The sequence below is a fragment of the Parus major genome, chromosome 3 (genome assembly GCF_001522545.3).
Source record: "Parus major isolate Abel chromosome 3, Parus_major1.1, whole genome shotgun sequence".
Taxonomy (NCBI): Eukaryota; Metazoa; Chordata; class Aves; order Passeriformes; family Paridae; genus Parus; species Parus major.
The window spans coordinates 89,089,105-89,116,184 of record NC_031770.1 but is presented as its reverse complement, the minus strand read 5'-3'; the positions used below and the strand labels follow the sequence as shown (position 1 = coordinate 89,116,184).

Here is a 27,080-nt window from a genome sequence, read left to right as displayed (position 1 = left end):
TAGTCTCCCCTCACAAAATAAAATCTGCCTTTTTAAGATACTCTTACATTTTTCTCATACATTCAAGATTAAATATACTCCCTGTACTAATGAAGAAGATGAATTAAACACTTACTCATTTAATAAAAGGCAGATTCTTTAGATAAGCACATTTTCTTAAAAGAAGTGGGTTAAAACCAAATTTTTTCTGTGGTGTGCATACCTGAAAACAATACAATTAATAAAACATATCCCTCTTATTTAATGTCTTAAAGATTCTGAGTTTTAAAAAAAAGAATAGTGCATTTTAAATGCTTTTTAAATGAGTTCTCATAGAAGCAATCTCTCAAGCAAATACTATTATGTTGGATTTCTGTTTTTTCCACGCTGGTGAAAAGTATTTTGAGAAGTACCATGTGAAAATATACATGAGGTTTTATGAGGTTTTATTACTCCTTACTTTCAGCAGATATGTTATTGATAGCTATGTAGTACCACAATTCTAAATACATGATATTAAATTATAAAACATTATTAACTAAGAATACTACTTATAACCTGGAATCTTCCTGTCACCGGCTTCCTTCTATGAAAATGAATGGATTAAAAATATCAGAAAAATCCATGTATTCATCTTCAAATATAAACCCAACATATATCTATAAGGAAGTGGATACATGGTGCAAGAAGTGTTTTAAAGCCAGACACAACTTGTTTCTTATCAGGAAATAAGTGATAGCACAAAACGTTTTGTATTTGCTCCTATGTGAATTAAATTGGTCTGATAACATCACAAAAATCTCTTGTTAGTATTTTAGGAACAATTTTTCATTCCTAAATTTAATAAAAGTAGTAGCTACATTTCTCAGGGCAAAAAAGAATGTCTGAAACCAAATGATAAATTAAATGGTGAATGCTGGAATTAAATTCACTCTCCACAATTATAGCCTGTCTTAAAATATACTGGAAAGCCAAAATGATACTTTTTCAACCAGTATAAACCTGCCAGATCCAAATAATATTATATGTATTGAATCTGTCCCATTGTTATTTTTCCTGTAAGTAAAATCCCAACTTTGCACATATTGCATGTTATAAGATTTTAAATTGTATTAATATATTTCTTTTCCCAATTTCTTAAAAAATAAGCTTCCTAATAGTAGATATTTATACTTTTTAGCTGTTTATGTTATAGGTGTGGGATCCTGTTTTATATGGCACCTTGCTACTGCGAAACTTTTTCTTTTAGATTTTTCAGTAAAAAAAAAATTTTTGCCAAAAACAACAGTGGATGGGAAACCATAAAATGCCATTTTAAATACCAAAATGGTATAAAATACTAAAAACAGAAATAAGTGAATGAGTGATCTAAACCCTCATAGTAAATTCTATTCCCATGACCTATGAAAAAAAGAAAGAGCAAAGAAAAAGTCAAAAGTGCACTCTCTGTCAAAGCAACACAATCTTATCTTTTAAATAAAAATTAAAAAAAAAACTCAAATAAATAAATAATAATAAACACTAAGCTATTAAAGTATTCAGAAATGGATTTAAGAGAAGAAGGGATTGCTCATTTTCTTTTAAACTGACAAACTTGTGCTAAATTTGGTCCTCGTAAAGGCTCACAGGAGAAGGAAATAATTAAGAAAGGAAGAAATACACCTTTGCTTCAGACTTGTTCTTCTAACATTTAAAAAACTACATTATGCTCCGTTGCAGTAACTGGCAAAGTGTGATGGCACTAGAAAAACTTAAACTTTTCCAGTTTAGCAGACAAGATATCATTGCCCCTGTACTGACGCCAAAGAAATTCTGCATTGTCACTCTTCTGTTGGCCTTTCCTATTATCTTTCTTCTAGACTCTTCCCTGGTGACCCTGAGAGCACTTAAATAAAGCAAAGGAGTCCCTCAGAGTGTTGTACAATTTGCTTTGCTAACTCATGAAGAAGCATGGCTGTACTATGCTTTTCTCAGAGAAAAGCCTAGAATACAGGCCAGGCCCAGGATCTATTCTCAGTTTAAAATGTAAAAACTTTTATTTGCATTTTGTCAGATTGCAACATGCAATAGACATTGTTAAAATGGAAGTATTTTCTCAAATTAATTAACTTCTTGTTTTAATTTTTAAGTAACTTATATTGCTCCTTGTCCAATATAAAGTATTCAAATGCTCCTGTACAAACAAGTGTGCAGTTTCTTGAAGAATAGTTTAAATTACATATACAAGTATTTATTTATTTCCTTATTTGCAGAAAATAATTAATTTGCAATTAATTATTTTAATACAAAGAGGTGTTAAATATTAAACTTCAGGACTAAGCCTGAATTTGCAGTGTTAAATCTCAAATGGAAACATGGCATTAGATAATGCCAACGCAGTTCTGCTGCCAATTCAAGAAAGGCTAGGTTTCTGCTGCATTCTAGCAAATGTAAAAATTAATTCTAGAAAAATAATAAGCAAATCATTACAATCTTACAAAAAATTAAGTGTAGTTGCTGCTAGAGTGGTAGAACTCCAAAATAAGTAATGTGCCTTACTACTACATATACAGAAGTCCCAAATTTAGATCTTCCAAACACATTTCCAAACGTGGAAAACTGTATTTCATTTAGAGAAAAAGAAAATAACGTATAGTAATTTTCTTTTTTACATCAATGACTACTAGTTTTAGAAGAGTAGCAAAGAAGTAGGAACAACATTAAATTATATTAATGTTGTGCCACCATCCCAAATCTCTATTTTCAAATTAATGTTACATAAATAAATGGAATGTCACTTAAACTGAAATAGTTCTGAATGAAGATGATTTTACATACCTGAGGTACCCATTTGGATGAAACAAAACTGGTCACTTCTATTGCAGGCAGGCCTGTTTTGGAAAGCTGGTTGATGAACTCAATTTTTGTATCAGTTGGGACTATCATCTATAGACATGAAGATATACTTTAGCGAAGTATTTCATGCATAAGAAACTTTTGTAAGACAAATGTTTCCTGTACATAATCAATACTTTTTTAAAAATAATGAACTAGACTTACACATTTTACCATAATTACCGTTTCCTGAAAGAAGGAAGTATAAGGAAGGTACTAGGCAGTATACAATGATCTTACTCCATTTTCTGTCCATCACAAAAGGAAGCACTTCTGTGTAACTTATTATAGACCTGTCCTCGTTATTTCTTATTAACTAAACACCAAACTAGCAAGAACTGACAAAGGAAATACTAACAGTGTGACCAGCAAAAAATGGGAGGAAAAAAGTTGCACAGCTGAGGCAGAGTAACTCTTATTCTGCTAATACCACTAGTATCTCTGATATCAGTAACAATGTATGTGATCTTATCCTCCCATTTGTGGAAATAGATGACTGTTTCTACACATGTACCCCATAATCTCTTTCAATCTTCTTCCCTGCTTCCCTACGAAGCAATTTCCCTTCCCCTCCCTTCAGGCAAATAATGCTATCAAAAGAGCAATATTTTTTTTCCCCTGTCTCTCCAGCAAGACGCATGACAAAACCTATTTCACTACCCCTTCTACATTAACACTTGAAGCAGAAACACAAGTTACAAAGATAGCCAGTGTTTCATAGTGTTTACCAATTATGTCATGACAGAATGTTACTGACTGACAAGACAAATTCCAGTAAAAAGAAATGTTGAGTAACAGAAAGGCTAGACAGCCAAGTATAGAAAGAAATTACATGATCTGAAAGCTGGGTAAATAGGAATACACTTTCATTCTAATATAAAGGAAAGTTATCAATATGAAAATAGATATATTTAACAGGATGGACATGTTCTACACAATGAAAATAATGCTAACATCCAAGTCAAAGCACACACAAAAATAAAAAGAGAAAAGTTACCTTTTCATTTTGTAAACCATCCCTCGGCCCAACTTCTACAATCTTTATGTACTCAGGCAGACCAGATGCTTGAGGTTCCTGAAATAAAAATCAATACTGAAATAAAAACCCATTAAGGTCACCAAGATCAAAAGGCACAGCTTGTACTTGTCCTTTTATATGATTCAGGGTATAAAGTTATATTATCAACATTAAGTTTGCTCAGCGCATTTAAAAATCTGTGAGAGTATGTTCCACACCTTGACCTAAGGAATAAAAGTTAAAAACAGGAGTTAGTGAATGTTCCATTGCTCCTTTTTGGTCACAAAAGTTTATTAAAAATGTATATAGAACCTTAAATGAACATTGAGTTTTACAGAGAGAAATATTTCCATTTCAAAAATCTTTCCAATGAACAATCCAGTCCTCCAAACTTATAACTGAATGTTCTCAATTTAACTAAACAGGTACTTCTTTGTAAACGTTTGCAAGACTTGGCTATAAATCTGAAAAGAACATAGCAGTCAAGAAATGTTAAAGAGATTATTAATGAAAAATTAAAGTTATTTCTCTGACTGAAAATGAAGGTTTTAAAAAAGGATTTAAAGGAGAATAAGAAAAGCCTCTAGTAGAAAAGAATTTTTCAGGTGTAAGAGCAGCTATGGAAAGGCAGGCAGGAGGCCGACAGAGACAAGAGAGAAGGAAGGCAACAGTAAGGTTAAAGGGCTAAGGAGAGTATGGGGAACTGGAGGGGGAGGAAGGAGAAATTAGAACAGGAAAGCAGGTGAAGGGAAATGAAACTTCCTTTTTTATTATTTAGCTGCTCTGTGATTGAATCAAGTTGACAGGTGTGGCAGTTAATGTAAACTGGACCTATAAATCCTGAAACAGTTCAGAGCAGTTGGCTGGATTAAACCCCAAAAGCTGTGTGCCCTTAAAAACACACCCCATGGCTAATTTGGGGAATGCTGCCCATGCTCAGGAGTGGACAGGAGAGACACAGGCAGCCTCGCCAGAAGCTCTGGAAATTTGCTGTTTTCTGTATTGCACTGAGGACAGAAGCCAAACCAGTTCTCCATTCCAGTGTTGAAAGCCTGAGGTGGGATTAGCATGAGCTACCTGCAGGACAGCTGCTCCACTGAACCCACCACCTCTCCTGGGATTCTAACACCACTGGAAGGGTGACACTGTCAGCTCAGGGAGACAGCTCCTGGCCGTGGGAGTAACAGCTCCTCCAGACCAGAGACGCTCCGTAAATATAGCCACTAATCTCACAACATCCACAGCCAAAGGAAAACCCCATATTTTACTCCTCCCTGACTAGTATCATCAGGGTTGTTCTAACCACACAGCAGCTAATTTCTCCTCACTAATGGAAAATGAGCATGCCTATGAGCACCCTTGGTTTCTCCCTGCATTCTTGGTGCCTGTGGGCAGTTCTCTGCAGGACTCGCCAAAATACAATAAATATATTTCAGACCATTTACTGTGTATTTATCTGAGCCCGGTAAAAAGAATGGGAAACAGCTGTATAGCATCTATTTGATCACATGGAACATCTGGTAAGTTGAAACTCTGTCAGGCCCTGCTAAGCCCACACTCACTGACAGTATAAACCTACTTAAATGTGAAGGTAAAACCTTCACATCTGCTGCATATTGTTCCTCTTAAGTTATTTTCACAAATATGGCACTGCTTCAGCACTAAGGGCATAAATCTGGGTTATTTCATGATTATCAGATCCTTCTTGTTGCAAGACAAATGCCACAGCTGTGCTATGAGTGAAGCTGTGACTGGAAAATAAAGAGAGAGCTGAGATAGATTATGTGAACCAAAGCATAATTTAGAGCATGGAAAATGTCCATAAACTTTGAGAAAAAAAGTGTTCATTTTCTAGACCAAATCTTGTAAATCCTGTTTAGTGCCTACTGTGGCAAAATTTTGTGGATGTGAAGAGCTGTACTTGTCTTTTCAGAACAGTTCACACAGACACATCAGGTGATGTCCGCAGCCCTTGGAGTTCATAGGGGTCAAAAGTTTGGAGGGCATATTGCAGAAAGACATTCAAGTATTGGTTTTATTTTCTGTCTGTGATATTAGATAAACAATCTCTCTGGAGCCATAGTCCAGGCCTCTCAGCCCTTGATTTTCTCTATAGCCTTCCTGTTCACTAGTCAGTCTCAACTTCAGTTCACTGTTCACCAAGTGAGAACAACACTGAGAACCACATAGGGAATGATTCCCGCATACTGGAAACTCAAGGCAATACTATAGACAAATTTGTATACTCTTCAAGCTGATGAACTTACAACAGCTTAGAGTAAACTTCTTGGTTCTGAGTCCAGAAGAGTCTTGTTTTACATTGTATTTAATCTAATTTTATTTATGGTACCTTGATTGCTCCTATCTTCAATGTTACTTAGTTTCTCCTGTGTGGCATCCAATGTTGTACTGAAAATGTCTCCTGTCCTTCTGTTATCAGCAGATATTACCACCTCGATACTTTCTTGTGAAAACTTTTGGACTAACATCATTACCTTATTTTAGTACAAACATATATTATCTCAAAAAAAAAATAGATTAGAAGAAAGATGTTTTAAAAAAATCATGGACAAACTCCACCAGCAATGTCTTTCCAGTCTAATAAATCTGCTTTCAATATTATCTCCTATTTCCTCCTCAGCCAGTTTCTTATTCATCTCACAAATTCTGTTCTGATCATCCTTCTCACCAGCATAACTAATAATTTCTCTTGTGCTTCATTCCTAAAGCTCAGATAAGAAGCAAGTCAAAGACAGGCAGAACACTTAGGTTCAAATCCCAGTGTACTACTTATACATTTTACAGTCCATTGCTGCTGGATAGAACTCAGAAAAAAATTGGAGACTATAAGAGTATGTGTACCATCTTCTGCTAAAGTGACTAGCATTTTTCTATGATGTGGCCCAAGTTGAATCCAAGGAACAAAGGAATCTCACCTGTCCTGTGAATAATCTGTAACTCTTGGGACATTCTTCCAAGAGAAAGAAATATGTACTTGACAAAGCTGTTGGGAAGAAAGAGGAGACTCCACTTTCTAGGAAGTTTTCTGATCACAGTTGCACACTTGCAGAATATCTGGACATTACTTAAATAACATCTGAAGAAATCACCTGAGTCACGAGTCACATTCTGTGCCAGGCTCAATGCCATCTGCACTTACTAGTCAAGCTCCAAATGTACAGAACACACTGAAGTCTGTAAGAACTTAGGCAGAGTTTAAACACTTATCTGTTTACTACCTGGATGGCATCAGTCCATTGAATTGAAGGACTCATTTCCCCAAACTCTAACTGGAGCATTTCAAATGTACAGCACACCCTTGGGCAAAAGGGATGATTTTCTGAACCAACGAGACCAACTTAGAGAATTTCAACTCCTTTAAGTATGGTATTAAATGTCCCACAGATAATAATTAGAAAATAGAAACAGAAAAATGAAAACAAATTTCTATATTTTCAATGAATGAGAAATTGTGAACTTTGCAGAAATACACAAGTACCAATTTTAGTACGACTAAACATGCCAGGTATACAATTTTGTTTCAGAAAAAATATTTACTAACTTGAACTATATGAACTGTTTTTATGTAATAATATATGAAAAGTAGTAATGGCAAATACTTAGGGGTGACTGCTTATTGAATAATACAGGGTCTCTGTTAAAAAAGTATCATGTTTTAAATATCAAAAAGGAAATAGCTGACATAAAAGACTAAGAGCCTGGAAAATTTTTTTTCCATGTATCAAGTCTTGCCAAGGGAGCACAAAAAGCATATAAAACCACACAAAAAAAAAAAAACCCTGCCTCCCTCAAAACAGAATGCAGCCAAAGAGTATTTTTAAAAGAAATAGAAAAAGGAAAACCAAACCATTTAGCTTGAGACATTGAATGCCAAATTTCTGCATGGAAACATTTTCTCCCAACTATAAATAGCTGCAAATTCAGGTTCATTATAGAAAACCCTAGTAACTTTTAATTAAAGCAGTAAAATCTCCCTAATGTAACAATAAATGTAAACAAATTAAATAAACACACCTTTTAAGCTCTGTCACTATTTCATTACTTCTACTGAAGGTGCTGAGATTCCTTCAGCTTTCTGATTTTTATTCCATGAAGGTCCTTCATAAGGACAGACACAGCAATGGCAAATATTCTCTAGAGCTTCTCAAAAGTAACTGAAAAACATAAAAGAGAAGGATCTGGAGGTTCAAGTCTTTTCATTCCTTCTAACCAAGCAAGCTAAAGCTCTGCTTTCCTTTTCCACAAGGTGGTGTTCTGGCATAGAGGACAACTGAACTAAGGTAGGTCCATCTTGTACAAAGAAGAACAACTCAGGAAAACAGTTTTCAACAAGAATCAGCAGAGAGGTGGCATCAAACTCCATAATGCATATCTGCAGTGACATGGAAAAATACCCAAAAAACCAGGAGAAGGCTCTATGATAAATAATATGATTGCTGGAAGGAGAACAAAGAAAACTGGTCAATCATCTGAACACATAGATGTCTCTAAACTTTGCAAGACCTAGAGGAAATAAACGGGAAGAAATTAAAATCCTTGTTGACATAGCTCACACTACTAGAAGGAAGATATAAAACATATTCATTCCCATCTTAACTAGATAAAAAATGGAGAAGATTCAAAAAACAGTGGGATGCACCTGAGGAATATCCCTCAGTAAAGATAAACTGAGCATTCTGTAACTGCTGCTGTATGCTGCTGACATGACCGCTCGGTGAAGAATAGCCATGAATGGACCATGACTAGCAAAAACACTCAACCCCAGACAATCTTTCTTCAAATGAAGTTTTCTTATGATATCACTTTATATGCATGACCTGAATGTTAACACAGACATACCCCAAAAATCCCATTGACATACCAGATGTGTTTCAATAACAGCAATACATAAAATAACACTTAGGACCCTCCATATTGTTTCTGATGCTAAGTAAAAAAAAATGAAATGGCAAAACTGATCCTGGGCTATAAACTAGATGTCATAGATAAAACAGTAGCCTGGCATAGAAATATTGGGACTTCTTACTTCAAAAAATAATTCAGTCAACAGAGACATGTCCAAAATATAAAAAGCAAGTAAATCATCACAGAATAAAATTAGTTAAGAGCAGATATAACTTATCTGAAAGAAACCAAATAATTGTTGAGGTCAGAAGGCCCGTTTGAGCTCATGAAAGAGTAGTGATTTACATATATCAAGAGATTGTCTGAATTGACAGAGAAGTCACTGTAGGGATTGCTATGGTAAAGTATTGGTCCTAAGATTCTTGCTGCCATTTATGTTAATTATTAAAATCCAATATAATCTGATAGTACACTACTTATTGTTGCAGAGTTGTTTACATTCTTACAAATGTAAGAAATATGATTTTAAACAGAAAGAAATTTAACTGAGCTACAAGAATTATGCTTATGCTGCTGGAGTGGCCAGTTGTTTTCTCTAATCCTGCTGACAAAGAGGACTTTAATGGTAAAGGGAAAGGTGACAAATAACAAATAATATTAACTAATAAACAAATAAAGAAAAAAAACCTATTACTTCTATTTAGAAAATAGAAATTAAGACTTGGAAAAAAAATCTGACAAGTATTCTGATTAGCTGGAAAATCAAAAGGTAACAAATTACATAAATAATGAATGCCCAAAAGAGTGAAGAAAAATGTTGCCATATTAAGAATATTATTCTTATACAAAACTACAACATTCAAGTCACACTCAACTGCACTACTCATGAACACAGCTACAAGTTTTAAAAAGCAATAGAATAGGTCTTCTAAAGCTACAGCAGACAAGGTATTCAGATCAAGATTAAGAAACTGCACCTCACTGCTGTTGTCTACATAGATCTACCTGGAGTCATTCTGGATGACTTCAAGAGTTCTGGCCTCCAAGTACTGCTCAGAAAGGGAAGGGTCCCACTTTGTCCATTTAATGCAGGTCTCATTTCAAATCTATCAAGATGTCTTTAAACTGGCAGGCACTTGAAATGGCACTAGAACATCTGTTTGACAACTAACTGAGCATCTAAATGGTCCCCCCATGCACGTTTATGAAGGCATAACAGATGTCTAAATTGCCATTTCCACTGAAGAAGCTCCAATATGGCTGATGGAGATAAAAAATAAGTCAGGTCATCCTAAGGTTCACACCTAGTGGCTGATGATCTCAATTGCCAGGTATGTTTAACTGCTAGGAGACCGAATGACACTCCAGAAGGGCACAAGTGTCTTGTGCGTTTTTCAATCCATAGAATATCACTACACCAGAAAGACGTCTCATGTACTGTTTCAAATGGCATTAGGCACCTATGCTTAGGCAATTGAGTCCTGTCCCATGACTGCAATGGCTATCACAGGAACTTCAGGTAGAACTGTACATACTTACTTATGTCTTAATTCAGGTGCTGTAATCTCAAGGAAACATTTCCTTCATATGAACTATGTATCATCTATAGATGATTTCAAGAGAAATCAGAGGAACTTCTTTGAGTTCCTCATTCCTTCAGTAGGGAATATATTCTTTCCATCATTCTAAATCAAGTTTTCAGTCTTCCTTGCTGACATAATTCCCAATCCATCCTGCTGCTGATTTCACCTTTGCCGTTAAATTCTTCCTCACTGAAAAACTCGAGGGCATATAAATATGTAGAAAGGATGAAACTTCACTGTTTGCAGCAGACAATCCAAAATGTACTCTATGTAACTGTCACCTTAAACATCAACAATTTTCCAGGTACATGAAAGGCATCATATAGCACGTGGATACTGAGGTAGCATCAGGCCAATAAAGATACTAAGTCATTTCAGACCATCTCTTTGGAGCAATTGGTATGATCTCCATTCTTCTGCCCAAACAACACCTTAGAAGCAAATCAGACCAATTTAATTCTTGCCTCCTTGTTTTCCTGTGACTCCTCTGTAAACAGAGAATTCACAGTGATCCAAACCTAGACCCATGGACCAAGTTTGCAGTTTGACCCTGGATCTCTCTCATCACTATGGATCTGCCTGAGGGGTACAGGGTTGCATGGCCAACTCTGCTTACCTCCACTGGACAGAAGTCAGACCATGACTCAATGACCTGCACTCCCAGCTGTAACCTTGGACTTCCTTTAGCATCACAAACTCGCCCAAATGACCTGGACTTGTGCTTGAACCCTCTCTAGGCCTACCCTCTAGGATACCACCTCTAGGCCTACCCTTCACATCCTACTTAGCTCCCATGGAATGCCTAGGGACCTGCCTGTTACCACCCTCAGGTCCCTCCCTTAGGGAGCTGCTGGCCCTCACCTCTCCCTGACAGAGGAATTTCTTATTCTAGAGCACCTTGTAATATCTGAACCTTGTTCCTTAACATCCAGTTCAGATATATACTCCTTGAGTATTTCTGTACCCCAAGTCAAACAGGCTGGGATTAGAATGCAACCTATATCTCCCTTTCTTTGCCCCTTTCTATCAGTTGCATCTGAAACAAAAGTGTAGTAGTTGCTAATACCTAGCATCCTAAGGATAAGCTTTGTTGATGGAGGCCAGAAATACCACACTTTTCAAATTAGAGTAGCAGCACTCATAAAATACATCTGAACATTAGTGTTTTGTGTATTAGCTCTCTCTGATTTATCTCCTTATCCACTGGAGGATACAGCTATCAGATGTTATGACAGTAATCCCAAATAATAATGTTTTATTCAAGCAATGAACAAGGGTTTGACATTAAAAAATACACTGAAATCCAATAGTAAAAGAGCTCTGTCTGATACACAAACAGAACCATGTTTATAAAAGAGAAAACTTTGGTATAATATGCAATTGTGGTAAATCACCTATAACACAGACAATTACCACACAGGTACTAAGTTTGCAAACCAATTTCATAGTACTTTCCTGACATTCTAAGCAGAATGCAGTGAGATGTAGCAAAACAAGTAAGGAACTCCTTTCTAAAAGAACGAACACTTCTTTCAGACAAACACAAAATAGCACATTTTCTAAAGAGCTACAGAGTTAATAAATCAATATAATCTCTGTCTGCAGGAGTCCGAGAGAGGGGAAAGGAGGAATTCCTCACTTTCTAGACTATTTCCTTTATATTAGATCAGAAGAAATCAACTGTCACATAATTTGGTCAAACACCTGCAGATTACTTTCTATGATTTGTAGTTTACTATTTTGCTTACAGTAGATGTACTTAATGGATGGGAAACCAGAACCTGCAGCTGCCCCCAGTACACAATTTACCTCATATGACCAACTGAAGTAAACTCAGCTTGAAATATGAACACATAAACTGAAAGCCTGGAACTGTTTGGTTTAATTGAAAGGGCAGTCATACATTTGAATACTGTTTGGAGGTGTCTACTTTCATTTTTTAAAAAGCATAAGAATAAAATATAACAATAATACATTTTAAAATGTATGAGAGGGTGAAAGCTGTTTTCTGTCATACTTTTCATATCACATAAAAGACTAAACTCATGCTCCTTCTTAGGTTATTACTCATTTTTGCCTTCTAGGAGGAAGTGCATAGTTCAGAAGTAGTAAACAAGCTTAAAGAATCTTCACTGTTTTTTTACCATGTCGCGTGTTTGGAATGCATTCTGAAACTACTACTCTTAGTCAAACTAATTACATGGGTTACCATAGTGATCTTATAACAATATTATTCTGTATTTCTTTATGACCTTCTCAGTTTCTTCATAAACTAGATATTCTTCTGGATCTCTAGATTACTTGAAGACAACACAAAATATAAGAGTGTTTCTTCCAAAACTGACAAGTTACACTGAACTACTACACCAGGCAAGTGTTCTTCTGAGTAGCAGGATATAAAGCCATGATTTGTTAGACAATATTCTTTAGCTTTACTCCTGATTAAATCCTTCCTTTCTAACTTTTCATGTATCACTTTCAAACTCCAAAACCCAACAAACCATAGATATGGTGAAATGATAGCACACAACTTAACTGGTGGTGTTATCTCAGGGATACAGTAAAGGCTATGATGAATAGAAAATCAATAAAACAGTATTTCCCACTTTATATAATAGTCATGAGCAAAATATATTAATATACACATTTATGAAGAAATATGTAAGTTTTACATAAAATACAATTACTGGTACTATTTGAAATAATATAAGTAAATATGGAGAAATTTAAGCATATAATTATTAACATTTAAGATTTATTATGAATTTAGACATTTCATTGTTATTTTCACAACTCAATAGAAACAAAGCCAGTGAAAATATACTGGAAAATATCTATGAAGCAATTTTGATGTGAAGATAGTTATAGACCCCCAGAAGTTTTTCCCTTTATTAAGCAAAGGGAAGAAATATGAATTATATACATTGAATTTTATACATTGAATTATATACATTACATATTTTAAATTGTGATCATCAAAATCATGAGAGTCCATGCTACATTCTAACAATGTGGCCAAGGGCAACTTGTCAGTATAGAGTCACACAGATATCTCGTGTAGTCATGGCTTAAAATTTACCAAACACAAGCTCCAGTGGGTCAGAAAATCCCACAGGCCTATGGCAGGTTAACAAAACTGATGTTTTGAAAGCTCTTCAAAGAAAGAAATCTCAGGAACTGGAGACTGAGTGTCTAACAGAAGCAGCCACTAGTTCTAAGAGTAACTGGAAACTACGTCCAATGCTCTGCTAGGTTGTTGGATGCTCTTAAAAAAAATGAAGTAGCATAACAGGATGAACAGAAAGATAAAAACAAGCCCAAAGATTGCACACTACCTCTGAAAACAAAGAAATACCTTCTTTAATATTAATGTCTATATTTTACAAAAATTCATTCATAACCTGACAACAAAAACGACAGGCTACATTTGTCAAATAACAGTCTCCTGGATGAGATTGAACTTTCTGAATTATCACTGACAACTCGATACCTTCTAAAAACCATTTGTTGCTGTTTTCAACAAATGTAGAGTGCATTTGTATACCCAGCTCTGAAGATCTGAATACCCAAATTACAGCAAACAGTTCTGCAACCTAAGAAAGCACATAGCTGTTCTGAAGTCACAGACTATTTTTGGTAACTTGAAAAATAATGATCAAGGAATCAATTAGTAGTGTCAGGTTGTAGCAGAGGCATACACAACCAGAGTAAGACTTGTGTTACAAGGAAACGAATAATAAATGGTACTAGATACCTCTATTATTAACAGGAGGCCAACACAGCCACTCCCTTCAGCAAAAATTAAAAATGTATTTTCAGGACATGGTGTATACATTACTTTTTTCTATTTCCCTAAATGCTTCCCTTGGCTAACAAGCAGCATTTCTCCATTAACCAAGCTGATTTACAGCCAACTCACTTTCATCCATATCCCTATCTTGGTCAAAGCCTGGAAAAGCAATTATACTCTGCCATCTGGGCTGGATTAAAATGATACAGAGAACAGAGATCAACAGCACACTGATGACACTGGAGCCAAAACCTCCCACACTTTCCTTTACTATTATTTATGGTAATAGTATTATGGTGTGTACAGTGCTTTACAGGCAAGACTAAAGACAGAATTCTAGAAGGCAGAAAGAGTGGTGTTTTTCCACACACATTGAAAAAGCAGAGGCATGATCATCATTACAAATCCAACATGTGCAAGTAATTGGCTCTTTAAAATACTTTGGGATATCACTGACAGGGAAAATGAATATAATGACAATTCAGCCCATCCACCCTATCAGGTAAGTGTCTCTGAATAATTCATTGTCAATAAAAGTGAGTTATGCATAGTTCTTTAAGAATTAAAATTAAAAGCCGAAAGTAAATCAACTATTCTTCATTACTATTGCAATCAAAATCATCTTCTGTGTCCAAATACTGGGCCTAAAAGATCAAGTAAATCATGAGTTCAACTACAGGTGGCCCACCACTATGCTCTCCATAGCTCTTTTTCCAAAAGACACTGATTAAAATGACAGTATTTTAATGGCTATTTATTTCATCACTATTGGCAACTCATCCTGCAGGAGAATTTGAAATTTATAAAGTTCTTTAGAAAAATAACATCTGTAAAGTGTTACCATAATAATTTCCCAATAATGGTAAGGAAATTATAACTTGAACACTACACCATTCTTGATGTTATAAAAATCTTCATATAAAAATCTGTTATAAAAAACTTTCACTATGAAATTAGTCAAATGTGAGCATATTTAAAGAATATAATTTTCTTCCTATTTAGCTGAAAATAGTTAAAGGCATTAAAAATTTTCCTTATATGAAATATTAAAAATGTATAGATATAAGGTGCTAGTTTTAAAATAAACATTTAAAATAAATTATCACATTCTATAAGCTTACTAAAATATACTCATGTAATAAGGATATGTCACAGCATCTTCTGAACTGGTTAAATTTCTAATTTATTACAGTAAATAGTAATGTAATAGTAATTTTAGCACATTCTAATCATGCAAACCTGAAAACAGTGAAATGAACAAGTGGAAGAAAATATAATGGTACTGGAGGAACTATGACAAACTCAAATTGGTAACATATCACTTCAGACAGTTTGAGGAGATTAAGGGTTGTCACGACAAAATGAATCATGGTATTTCCTGATTTTTTATTGCTTTCCCTTCTAGACTTTCAGGAAGTTTGGGGTTTTTTAAGCATCCATATTCTGAATAATAAAGTGATGAGAAAGAAATGTATGTTATTGTAAAATGGGTAATAACACCAGTGTTAAGGAAGGACAAAAAAAAAAAAAAGATATCTAATAGTACTACTAATTGCTGTATTTTCATTTTACTGTGACACATAATCTTAACTGAAGGATTTTTCCCAACACTGACAAAAGATAATGCTACATGGACTAAATGGCAATGCAGCCATACCACTTTTTAAGTTCAAAATGTCCTGAAATGTTCTTAATGATAGGACTCAACTGGACTTTAAAACACCTGAACTTAAGTATCTACAAGTTATGTCTACAGGTGTCCTAGGTATCCATGTACAGCCAACATAAATATTAGCATAAACTGTCATAAGATTCCCTAAACACAGCATGCAGGACATAGGACCTGTGGCTTTTCAGAAGCTGGAAATAAAGGAGGATATTATGGGGCATGGTGTCATCAATGAAGAATGGCCAACTGAATTAAGCCTCTTCTCAGCACAGTCAGAAATGGCCAAAAGTATATTCAACCACTCAGCTAACAGTAGGGGCACAAGTCAGATGGCTAATTACAGGCACCCTTGTGCATTTGGGATGCATCTGACTTGACCTCTAGCCATTGTGCCAGAGAGCACAGGTCTCCTGTAAATCCTGTTCGGTACCTGCCAACCCTATAAGCCATCTCAGCTACCTTAGGGCATCTCACATCTAGTGCTTAGGAAACTGAATCAAGTCATGAATATCAAAAAATGGCAAGGAGACAAGACAAAATTCTCAATCACCAGTTGATTCCTCTCTGCATAGCCAACAGCAAACTGACTTAGTAGCTTGACTTTCCATCATCTTCATTCATCCCATTCTGGCAAAAGTGATGTGCCAAGGCCAATGAACTGGCCTATACTCTGTCTTCTCACTCCCCAGTAGAGTATTCTAGTAAGCTAGTATGTAGTTCAATTCAAATTATGTTTCCAGGGTTTTAAAAATTCAGCTGTGATCAGCTGCAGATTCTGTTAAATCTCTTCCCTAATCCCAGTGTTCCACATGATATACCTTCATCGCTTACCTTGTTCCTCCATTTCTCACATACTAACACCTATATTTAATCTCATCTTAACTGCTTGCATTAAAAGTAAGCCCTAAAGCCACATACAGTTCCTTTCCAGATGCTGCTGTTGAATTATTTCCCTATGGGTTTCACCTAACATTCCAGCAATGTCCTCTGGCGCTTCAGTCCACACATCTCATCCATTCAAAGCCTTTAAATGTGTTTTTCCAAGAAACTCATAAACTAACACCTTTATTCCCACACAAAACAGCTAACATCTGTGGACAAAAAAACCCCACTCAAAGAAAGAAAAAATGTCTACACAGCACAGTTTTTTCACCAGTGCACCTTTTAGCAGTTTTTGCATGTAATAAATCTGTGTTTTTGTCACAAGAGCTGCTGAGAATGACTCTCATAAGCATATTTAATCCAAATAAATTCATGTGTAATGCCACAATTGGAGTAATTTTCATTCATTTACACTAAACTGTAAAACAAATCTCCATTTAACAAGGGAATTATCTAAAAATAGTATCAGCTACAACAACACTGCAACAGTAAGCACAGTTTCCTTCTGATCACCTGCAGCATCTTTTGCAACATTAGAATTTTGTCCCAAATGTTAATCAAAATCTTCACCATTGATATGATGCCTAAACCAGTAAAACGTAGAAAAGCAAAGCTGTAATAATCTGTAATAAACTCAAGTATGAAAGGCAACCCTTAGAACTGTCCCTGGAAGTACTTTTTTGAAATGTAGACCATGCATTTAGCAGTTTTCTGGTATCTCTGAAGTGATTGATTAAAATAACAGATAACAAAATATGTATCTGATTAATAATCTCTTTATGTAATAAATTTTTATTATTCATTGCATGGTATGACCCTATCAACATATTATAAAACAGAAAAAAATCCTTCATTTTTATTGCACTGCTTAATTTCAAAACACATGTACTGTTTTGGCACTTCTACCATCAAAAGGGTTATAGAAACATATGTTAACACAGCAGTAATAAAATATTTCCCTTTTGCTGAAAACCAAAGATGCTGAATTTTTTTACAGGTATTTAACACAGTATGAAATTCTGATTTTAATCATGCTCTTATCTCAAAAATTTCAGATCAACCAATAGAGCAACATCTCTCAGAATTTCAATATCCTGATGAGTTTCCCTAACAGACAGAAGGTAGATGGATTAGATAGAACCTTTTCCTACAAATTTCTGCCTGATTTTTATTCCCATTCTTAAAATTATTATTTTGTTCTGTTTTAGCATTTTCTGAGGTTCTATTAATTGATGAGCCTTACTGAGTGCATAGTACATGACACGTATGTCAAGGTCCACATTTGCATTATCATGAGCACCGGCAAACTTTTAAGGCAGCACATTTTTCCCAGCAAGTTCACAATACCACATAACATCATCTCTTTCATACTTCATCTATCTTTTTAAATATATATTTGGGAAAAGAAGGATGATACAGAAAAATATTATACCTTTGTTAAATGAGAGATTATGCCTTTGTTAAATGAACGAGAGAGCTAAACAATAGAAGCGAATTCAACATAGCCTGAAGTACTAAGTAACTACTTTTCTGAAGCCCTCCACAGTTTCCTTAAAGATACCTACTTTCATACTTGATACATGAAAGATACTCAATAGCCTTCAGTTCCTAAAATTTCTGAGAATCATCACTTTGTTTAAACACCTCAAAAGTTTATGTAAGGAAAGCAGTACAGATGACAAGAACTCAGGTTTATCTCTGGACTGTACCTACAGTGCACCAGTTTCTTACTGCATGATATTCACATATAAACTGAAGTTCAAACACACTTCCATAAACATGTGAGTCTTTCAATCCAGGTGCTGCAAGAGTTGAAGCTACCTTTTTCCTCAGAAATACCAAAAAATAGTCCTATCATTAAATGTAGAGAAAATAGGTATAACTTCATCCTACGTACCCAGCATTCCACCCTTAAGCATTCTAGGTATTCAGCATTCCTTCTAAATGAAAAAACCCTAAGGTGACATACAAGCCACTCCACTGACAACAGTTACTACTATTTATTAGTAACCACATCAGACAGTTCAAAACCTGAAGATTTGATTAATCAGGAATAGTAAATATTTTGCTTTATGATAACTTCTATGTCTAACCAGCTGATACAGTATTCGTCTAAGGTGAAATTTCCTTACCAAAACTTAAATACAGAAGATCCACAAATCGTAAATAAGATCCTTATTAAAAGATACTTTCATTTATTTTAGTAGGAATTAAATTTGGATGTGACTGATCTTTGGCAATTCACTTATCTTCACTCTCAGGTAAAGCAATGAGAAAAGAATTATCTCAAGATGCATGAATTTTAAAATGATGATTTGACATGCGGGGGGTGTCTTAAATCAATCCTCCTCCTTGAGCTGGCATGCAAGGAAATGAACATCATTGTGCCCATATTTAGGCTTTGAAGGAGATGGAGGTGAGTAAAGTCAAAAATGGGATCTCACCAAAAAACAGATATGGGGTCTGAGTAAAAACTTCTGTGCACTTTTTGGTTCCTAAATTTGCAAAGCAAATACTTTACAGTATTTCCACCTTTATTATAAAATTTTAAACTCCCTTAATAATCCCAGTATAGCAGAGCTATTTATCAACTAAAAAGTTCCTGTTATCTGTCCAGTATTTACAGGCCAATGGTATATAAGAACTGAACGTCAATGACTGCTGTAGGTTTGACCTACACCTTATTACCAGCTTCTTAACTTCTAACAAGCTGTTTAGCACCCCCAACAAACTAGCTGCTCAGCCCTTTCCAACTGTCTCTCTTCAGCGTTCTGGAGATGTTATTCAGCATATAAAATACCTGACTGAAAAAGTTGCCACGAGTCTAGTGACTGCATCTTGACTTCAAAGAACATTTTACAAAGACCTCAGCATTGCACTCTCCCTACTCCAGTTAAATTCAGTGTGAGGGCATTTTATTTACCTTCAGTGTCAGTATGTATTATATGTCATTCATAATTTCAAAAATCAACAAGGAAAAGCAGCATGCTGATACAAACAATATATATTGATATCTCTCTTCTACTTTATTCTTCTATTTATTTTATTTTTATAATAACTTTATATGCTTTACATCTTATGAACACTAAGAAAATAAATGTTCCTTGGAATATGCAGCAAAGCAAAAAACGAAAGTCCCATTCTTGGGACATTCTTGTATTCACTGAGGAAAAAAATCCATTTACTGGGTTCTGTATTGACAGGGCCTCTACATATAGAATAATACGGAAGGGCTAGAAGAATGTAGGACTGGAAACCTGGAATTCTGTAGTGTTTTAGCAATCAATTATTTGGTCTTAGGTTATATGAAAGACAACATAAGATCAGGATGAAAACACAGACTGAGGTAATAACAGTGGGCAAAGGAAACAGGGAAAAATATCTTTGTCCAATGAAATTAACATATTTTTTCTATAAAGATTTAATTAATTATCTTTGAATAATGCCATCCTTTGAAAGAGTTAAGAAACAAAAACTGCAACATAGTCCAGGAAATCTACCTTGTTTTTTCTCTACTTATATGCAAATTTCATCAGATAACAAAAAAAAAAACCAAAAAAAAAAAAAACAAAAATAAAAACCCCAAAAAAAACAGCAACAAGGGTGCAAAAAATAATGTATTGTAATTGTCATATTATATTAATAAATTTTCAATATTGTTATCAGCAATTTTGGTAGTACTTCTTAACTAGATAAATTAAATTAAAAAATGAAAATAGCCTAAATAGTTCTTTGATGAGAGCCTGCAAATGTTAATTTATTCCTGGAATACATAATTAAATGGAGATAAAAAGAACACGAAATACAGTATGTCTCAAATCAGCTCCTCTGAGGTGTACCTAAAAGACTCAAATAAAAGAGATCTGCTGTCTCCTCCCAGGCTGCATAATACCATATGCCTCATTTTTCATGATGTAATTTGAATCAAAAATCAAACATAAGTGAGTAAGACATATATAATTGTCACATGGACTGTGGGTTTTGTTATTCTTGAGTTAGTTTAAAAATAAATGAGAGGTTTCTAGCACATGCTTAAAACATGACAATCTGTTACAAAATCTAAACTAGCAAATTAAAACTCCAAAAGTAAGACACTTGTGTGCATCTCTTGATCCAAGAGTGTCATGCAGTGAGGAGAGGAGGGAGTCTTAGTCTGTGCATTTTCAGTCTGGATATTTAGGCATATAACATACAAATCATTGCAGTCAAGGCTCTGAAACAGAAGTTACCTGTCTAAATTAGAGGACCCAAGTTTTTGCTCATTATTTTACATATTTAGCATCTAGCATTTCTGCTAGCTGCTAAATAACCTCTCCAGTTATAGAACTTTCCAATGGTAATATCCTGAACAATTCTGGATAATGATTCTGGATATTTTATTCCATATGACAGCCTTTCTGTGACAGAAATCATACAACATAACATAGCACACATTAGAATTGCTTAGATTACACTTCCAAGAGGCACAGCTACATCCAGCAGAATAAGAGACTAGAGTCTTATTTTTGACTTATTTTTGCTTTATTTGTTGTTGGTGTAGGTAGCCCTCATCAATCCATATGACTCCTAATACATTCTTATTTTACTATACCCATTAGTACATCTAGGTAGTAGTACATAAATGCAAGGGTTTAAGAAAAAGATGCTTATAATTTAGCTATGTTTAGCCACTACCCTCTTGCAGAGTAGGATTCTCCAGGTTAAAGTAGCAGATGAATACTCATGTTGAAGTTGACAATCTGACCTTAACAAAGTATAGTAAGCCATGCAATATAATTTTAAAAACTGGACATGGAATTGTCTCTATTTCAAAACATTTAAATATCTAGTCCTCTATTTTTTATTATATAATCTTTAAAAGATCTTAAAAACCAAATAATTTTCACTACTGTGGAAACCACATCATATAATCCTTTTAGGAAACCTAAATCATATCCTCATTACTGTGATTACAAAGCTCCTAAAGAATTCCACCAATGGAAAATTGCCTTTTAAATTTCTACTTTATATTTATTATATGGACTGAGTATAAGTTTGTGTTTGTGGGTTGCAACGTTATCCTTTATTTTAAGCAGCTCTTCCCACCCTGCACATCCTTCAGGTCTTAACACTTGATACCAAAAAAGCCCAAGTCACTTTACATTTCACCACCCTTTTCCCAATCATTCCAGTGGTGCAAAACCTAACTTATCCCTTAGCTAGAATCAAATTTCTTGAACATGACTAGCCGAAATTGAACAGATAACTGTTCCTTTGAAATGGCATCAACATCTCCCTGTTTGACTGGAAATACTTGATCTACTCTATTTGAGGACCTAACTTGATTTTTTTTTAACAACAATATTAGCAGCTCATAGTCATCCTTTGATTTGTGAGGATTCCAAAGCTCTTCTTCAATCTCTTCTGACAATAAAGTCAAAGTTTCTAGTTTGGCTTATAGGTCTCAAAGCACCTAATTATTCTGTATCCTTGAATTTCATCCCAGTCTTCTACACTTTTTTAGCCATCCAGCTCTTCCATGCTGTGTCCTCAGCATATTCCATTCTAGCCTACATGAAAATAGAACATTAAGTCTGTAGGATGAGACTAATGTCAGTTACTCTCAGACCATCTCCTCTCCAGCAAGAAGGTTCCTGCTAAACCAGAGGACACCATCAGCAGAAAAACACCTTCCCTGCTGCTCAGCCTGAGCATTTCACAAAACAGACCATAAAGTACATTACATTACACACTCTGGTCAAATCCTGTCAGTCACCATCAGTAATGACCTTGATTGCTGCAGAAATATCCCCAATATTGCAATATCTACAGCTACCTCTTTTCTCCATAGATGCAAACACATTTTACAGTTCGGATATAAATCCATGTCTTTGACAAATTCTGATATGACTGTAGCTCTTATTTAGTAAAAATAAATCAGACCTTTAATATTCAGTTAATCAGGCCTGTTTATAAAAACCATATACATTGGGGCAATGCTAAGCAAATGAAGCTGTATTCCTTGTGTGAATCATTACAGAAGCGTTCTGAAGCAAACGGTTAGGAAATTAAGAAAATGGAGAAAGATGAACACACTGCAACAGGAATGTGGTGTCTCATTGACTAGTCAGGTGTTCAGTAATTTTTTGACGCAATACAGACTAGTCTAAATAAGACTGAAATAGGTATTAATAACTTCTACAAATAGGAGTAGAAAATTCTCTTTACTGTCTATTTAGTCATCTAGCCAAATTACCTATTACTTTTCATCTCTCCTTTTTAATAACTTTACTACTCAAGCAAGTTTCTCTTTCAAAGACAAATATTGTTATAAAATACCACAAAAATGGCTGGCTAAATGAAACAGAAAAAAGAAAGGGAAAACAAAAACTAAGACATTCCACTACCCACTTTAGAACCCATTATTTCACCTTCAGTACAGCTTCAAGTGGTTAAACCTGGACAGGACTACAAATTAGTAAGCACAGTATATAACTAAATTTTTATATATTTGGGATTTTTAGACAAAATAGAATGATTTTATTTTTACAAGAGCCCTGGCAGCAACATTTACATTTTACTTGGTAGTTAAAGAAAAATCCTGAGGAACTCCTGAAAATATTTCCAGCAAGTAAATAAACTCTTTATTTTTATCAGCCATGAAAGCATTATTTCTGGGAAACTGCTCTTGCACCTAAACTCCCTTTCCTATTTTATTTCTTAGTGTACCCTCATAAATGTCATTATAGTGCTGCTGCCATAACTATCTTGCATACACTGGTCATAAAAAAAAAGGACCAACAAACCTTTTTACAACCATTATTTGAGCCAGTATAGTTTCTAGATCAAGTAACAAGAAACACTTTTTTTCTTGAAAAGGATTGGTATGGAATGCACTCCTACATAAGGAAAACCTCTGTGGGTTGTTTAAGAATCCACGTGAGAAAAATGGAAATTTGAACAGATTCATGTAAAATCACAGCAAGGTAATGCAGAAGCAAATGTTAAAACAAACAATGACCAACTCTGGATTTAATTAGTGCACTGTGCAGCTCATACCCACATCTATGTGCACAGGGAGGATGTTTGCTGTTAATTCTCATGTTTGCTGTTTACTGATGAAGATATCTTTCTGTATCCTTGGAGGAAGAATAATGGTGATGAAAATGAAAGAAGAGCACTGCAAAAATTAAGTAAAATGATCCATTACAATAAAGAAAACCTTTTTTTCTTTTAATTTCTTTTCTAAAAAGATGTTAATGATAGTTTTTGACTGCTAATCCACTTTATTGCAAAAGCCTTTTCAAATGCTTCATCTGATAGGGGGGGAGAGAGAGACTGACACAACCAAGTGGCATATCAAGGTATTTTGAAGGAAACTTTTTAAAAATGTTCAGATCTTTTGAGAGGAAACGGTGCAGCAAAATGTAGCAAGGGCACATGAACGGAATTATAGTGCTTTGCTTCAGCCCTAATATATAAAGGTCCATTAATTCTATTTTATTTCTTTACCATAAAAAATATTTTTTTCCACTAAAAAAAATAAAAGTTTATTTTTTCCCCAAAATTTAATGCTACTGGATAGACACTATTCCCAGGGAAATATGATAGCTGGAAGCTGTATGGGCTTTACCTATACAAAGCCCTATGCTCACAGCATTGCTTTGGGTATTCAATATATGCATTTTCTGAGATATGTGGCCCAGACCACCTGAAGCAAAATTAAAATGCTGCCACTCAGAACATTTTTCATCATCTCTACCTCTGAAGACACATTGTTACCTAGTAATTAAATTTCACTTTCTAAGAGTGGAGAAAAATGGAAGATGATCCCACCGCCTATCTGAAAACAGAAGATGCAACAAACAAGAGGTACTCAAAAAACAAAAAAAAAAAAATTAAATGTAGTTTAAACGATTTTGTTCTAGGCTTTGCTTATGTTTTTAAATGTTTGAAGCACTGACTGCTGAAGCTGGACTCAATGACTATTCAAAGAGGGTATGCGGGTAAACTTTCCTTCACTTCTTCCTCTACAAAGGAATGTTTAGGACAGTCATGGCCTACGGTGTTGACCCGGCAGCCTGCCTGGGCGCCTCATGTGTCCCTGCAGCCGCTGTCCTCACCTGCTCACAGCTCACAGCCCGAGGGTGAGCAGCCCTCCGTGACAGTGCTCCGGCTCTGCCCGCGCACCCCTGCGGCTGCAGGGACTCCTCCCTGGACAGCAAGCACGCCCGCCGCACTCGCCCGAGCAACACCAGCTGTGTGAGCAAGAGCGGCGCCGTGGCCCCGCCCAAACGCGTGTCACCCTGCCATTTTATGATTTTCACACAGTGTACGATCACGCGTGGCGAGGACCACTGCTGGGTGGTTTGCCACTGCCTCTCCACTGTCTGTGTGTGAACACCCACCTGCGTTCGCACTGCCTGGAACACGGTGTAACACCGGCCGTGTGCTGAAACACTGCCCAGGCAAAGCCCAGCGGCGCGGGGCGTGTGATAAGGGGCTACCCTCTTTCTCCCCCCCTCCCCCGCTACCTGCCAGGGGGCAAGGGCAGCAGCTGAACGGGGGACGAGCCGGGGGACGAGCCGGGGCGGCGAGGGGGCGGCGAGGGGGCGGCGAGGGGGCGGCGAGGGGGCGGCGAGGGGGCGGCGAGGGGGCGGCGAGGGGGCGGCGAGGGGGCGGCGAGGGGGCGGCGACCCCCTGGTGGCGGCCGCACTCCGTGGGGCCGGCCCCGTCCCATCCCTTGACCCGCGCCGGGCGGTACCTGCGCGGGGTGCGCGGCCGCGGGCGGCTCCGCGATCCACAGCTGCTCCTTGAGGAGGTGCTGGTAGCTGAGGCAGTGCTTCAGCGCGGACGGCACCGTGCCCATGGCTCGCCCGGCAGCCGCCGCCGCAGGGTGGGCGCAGCCTCCCGGCCCGCGCGCGAGCAGCCCCGCGATTGGCGGAGCGCGAACGCCGCCGCGTCCCCTCCCGCGCGGCTGCGGCGGCCGCCGCCTCACGCCCGCCAGCCCCGGGGCTCGCCTCTTGGCTCTCCTCGCCTGCTCCTCTCGCCTCCTGCCCCCTTCTTGCCTCCTGCCCCCTTCTCGCCTCCTGCCCCCTTGGCCTTCTGCCTGTCCTCGCCTCCTGCCCCTGTCATCGTCCCGGCTGAGGAGCCGCGGCCGTGGGTGGTGCTCGGCGGGCGCCGCAGCAGCCTGCAGTCGCGGGGTGTGCGTGCGGGAGAAGCCGCTGAGGAGAGCCGGGAGGGCAGAGTGTGGGGACCGCCAGCCGTCCTGCTCCACGTCCCCCCTGGCGCCCCGCACGCCCCCGGGACACCGGGCCCAGCCTGACCTGGCAAGGCTTTGGGCAGCAGGGGGGAAAGAGAGGAGCAGGGAGAAGGACAGGGCTGCTTCCAGACCAAGCCTACGTGTCCTGTTCGGCGTCCCGGAGCTGGGCAAACGATGCAAGATAATCCGTGTCGTGCTCGCTCGGGCGTACAGGTGACACGAGGCTTCGTGCTCACAATGGCATTTCTGCTTTCCGTTTAGGTAGCAAAAACTTAGAGCATAGCAAATGGAGTACTGTTCAGGTTTTAACAGCTTTCTCCACAGCAGCAAGTTATATTTTGTCTGTTCCCTTTCATTGTGTCTGCCAACTTTCCAAACTCCTCTCAAGCACAGATTGTTTCTGGATCATTCCTTTTCTGGGGTATCAGGGATATTTGGTTTAATTTATTAACCTTTCCATCGATCATTTTCTGCAAAAGATTATCACGTTTACCACCAAGTCTCTGTTCCAGTTTTTCACAGATAGACATGATGCTCTCAAAGCCCCATATTTCTTTTGCAGGTTTGCATTTCATCTTGTTGTGCTGTACATCTAAAAGTTGTATTTCCACAGCCATTGTAAATCAAAACTGGATGCTGATTGATTGGCTGGGAAGCTTTTGTTTTTCAAGGATAATAATGGCTTTTCAGAAATAAGATACTTAAAATACAATGTAAAAAATTAAAAATGCTACTGGTGTTCATCTTTGCAATTTCAAATCTGCCTACTGAAAAGTGACAGGAGTTTTTTTTTTACTGACTACTATCTGATGCAGTTAGTATCTTTTCTGCCTTTTTCCAGCAAAATGTTTGTGAATTCAACAGTATTTTATTTTCACAGTTCAAAATTCCACTAAGCTTCCATTAAATGCTTGCTCTAGGTACTTGCTTTGGTCTTGTAACCTCTATAGTTAGGGATAAAATATAGAGAAGCTGGCAAAAAATCATGCCTTTGTTTTTTGTGTCTCAGTGAGAGAAAGTTTATCAATGATGTGGTATATGTGAAGGGAAAGACTTTGTTAAGATAAAGTTAATTTCTTTATTATAATAAAATTAAATAGTTAATTAAAATTAATAATTTAATTTTCACTTTTCTGTACATTTCATAGACAACTGAAAAAAGGATAAAAACTGCAATC

The 27,080-nt window shown here is 36.8% G+C and overlaps 1 protein-coding gene across 1 annotated transcript in view; it reads right to left on the bottom strand.

Moving 5' to 3' along the window:
- HMGCLL1 (3-hydroxymethyl-3-methylglutaryl-CoA lyase like 1) overlaps positions 1-25,565 on the bottom strand; it is a 74,411-nt gene extending 48,846 nt beyond the window's left edge. Inside the window, exons 1-3 of the mRNA XM_015622482.3 lie at positions 25,405-25,565; positions 3,851-3,928; positions 2,797-2,904 (exon numbers count right to left, since the gene is read on the bottom strand). Coding sequence (XP_015477968.1) covers positions 2,797-2,904; positions 3,851-3,928; positions 25,405-25,509 — 291 coding nt within the window. The 5' untranslated portion in view covers positions 25,510-25,565. The remainder of the gene's footprint in view (positions 1-2,796; positions 2,905-3,850; positions 3,929-25,404) is intronic.
- Between the last annotated feature and the right edge of the window lie 1,515 nt (positions 25,566-27,080).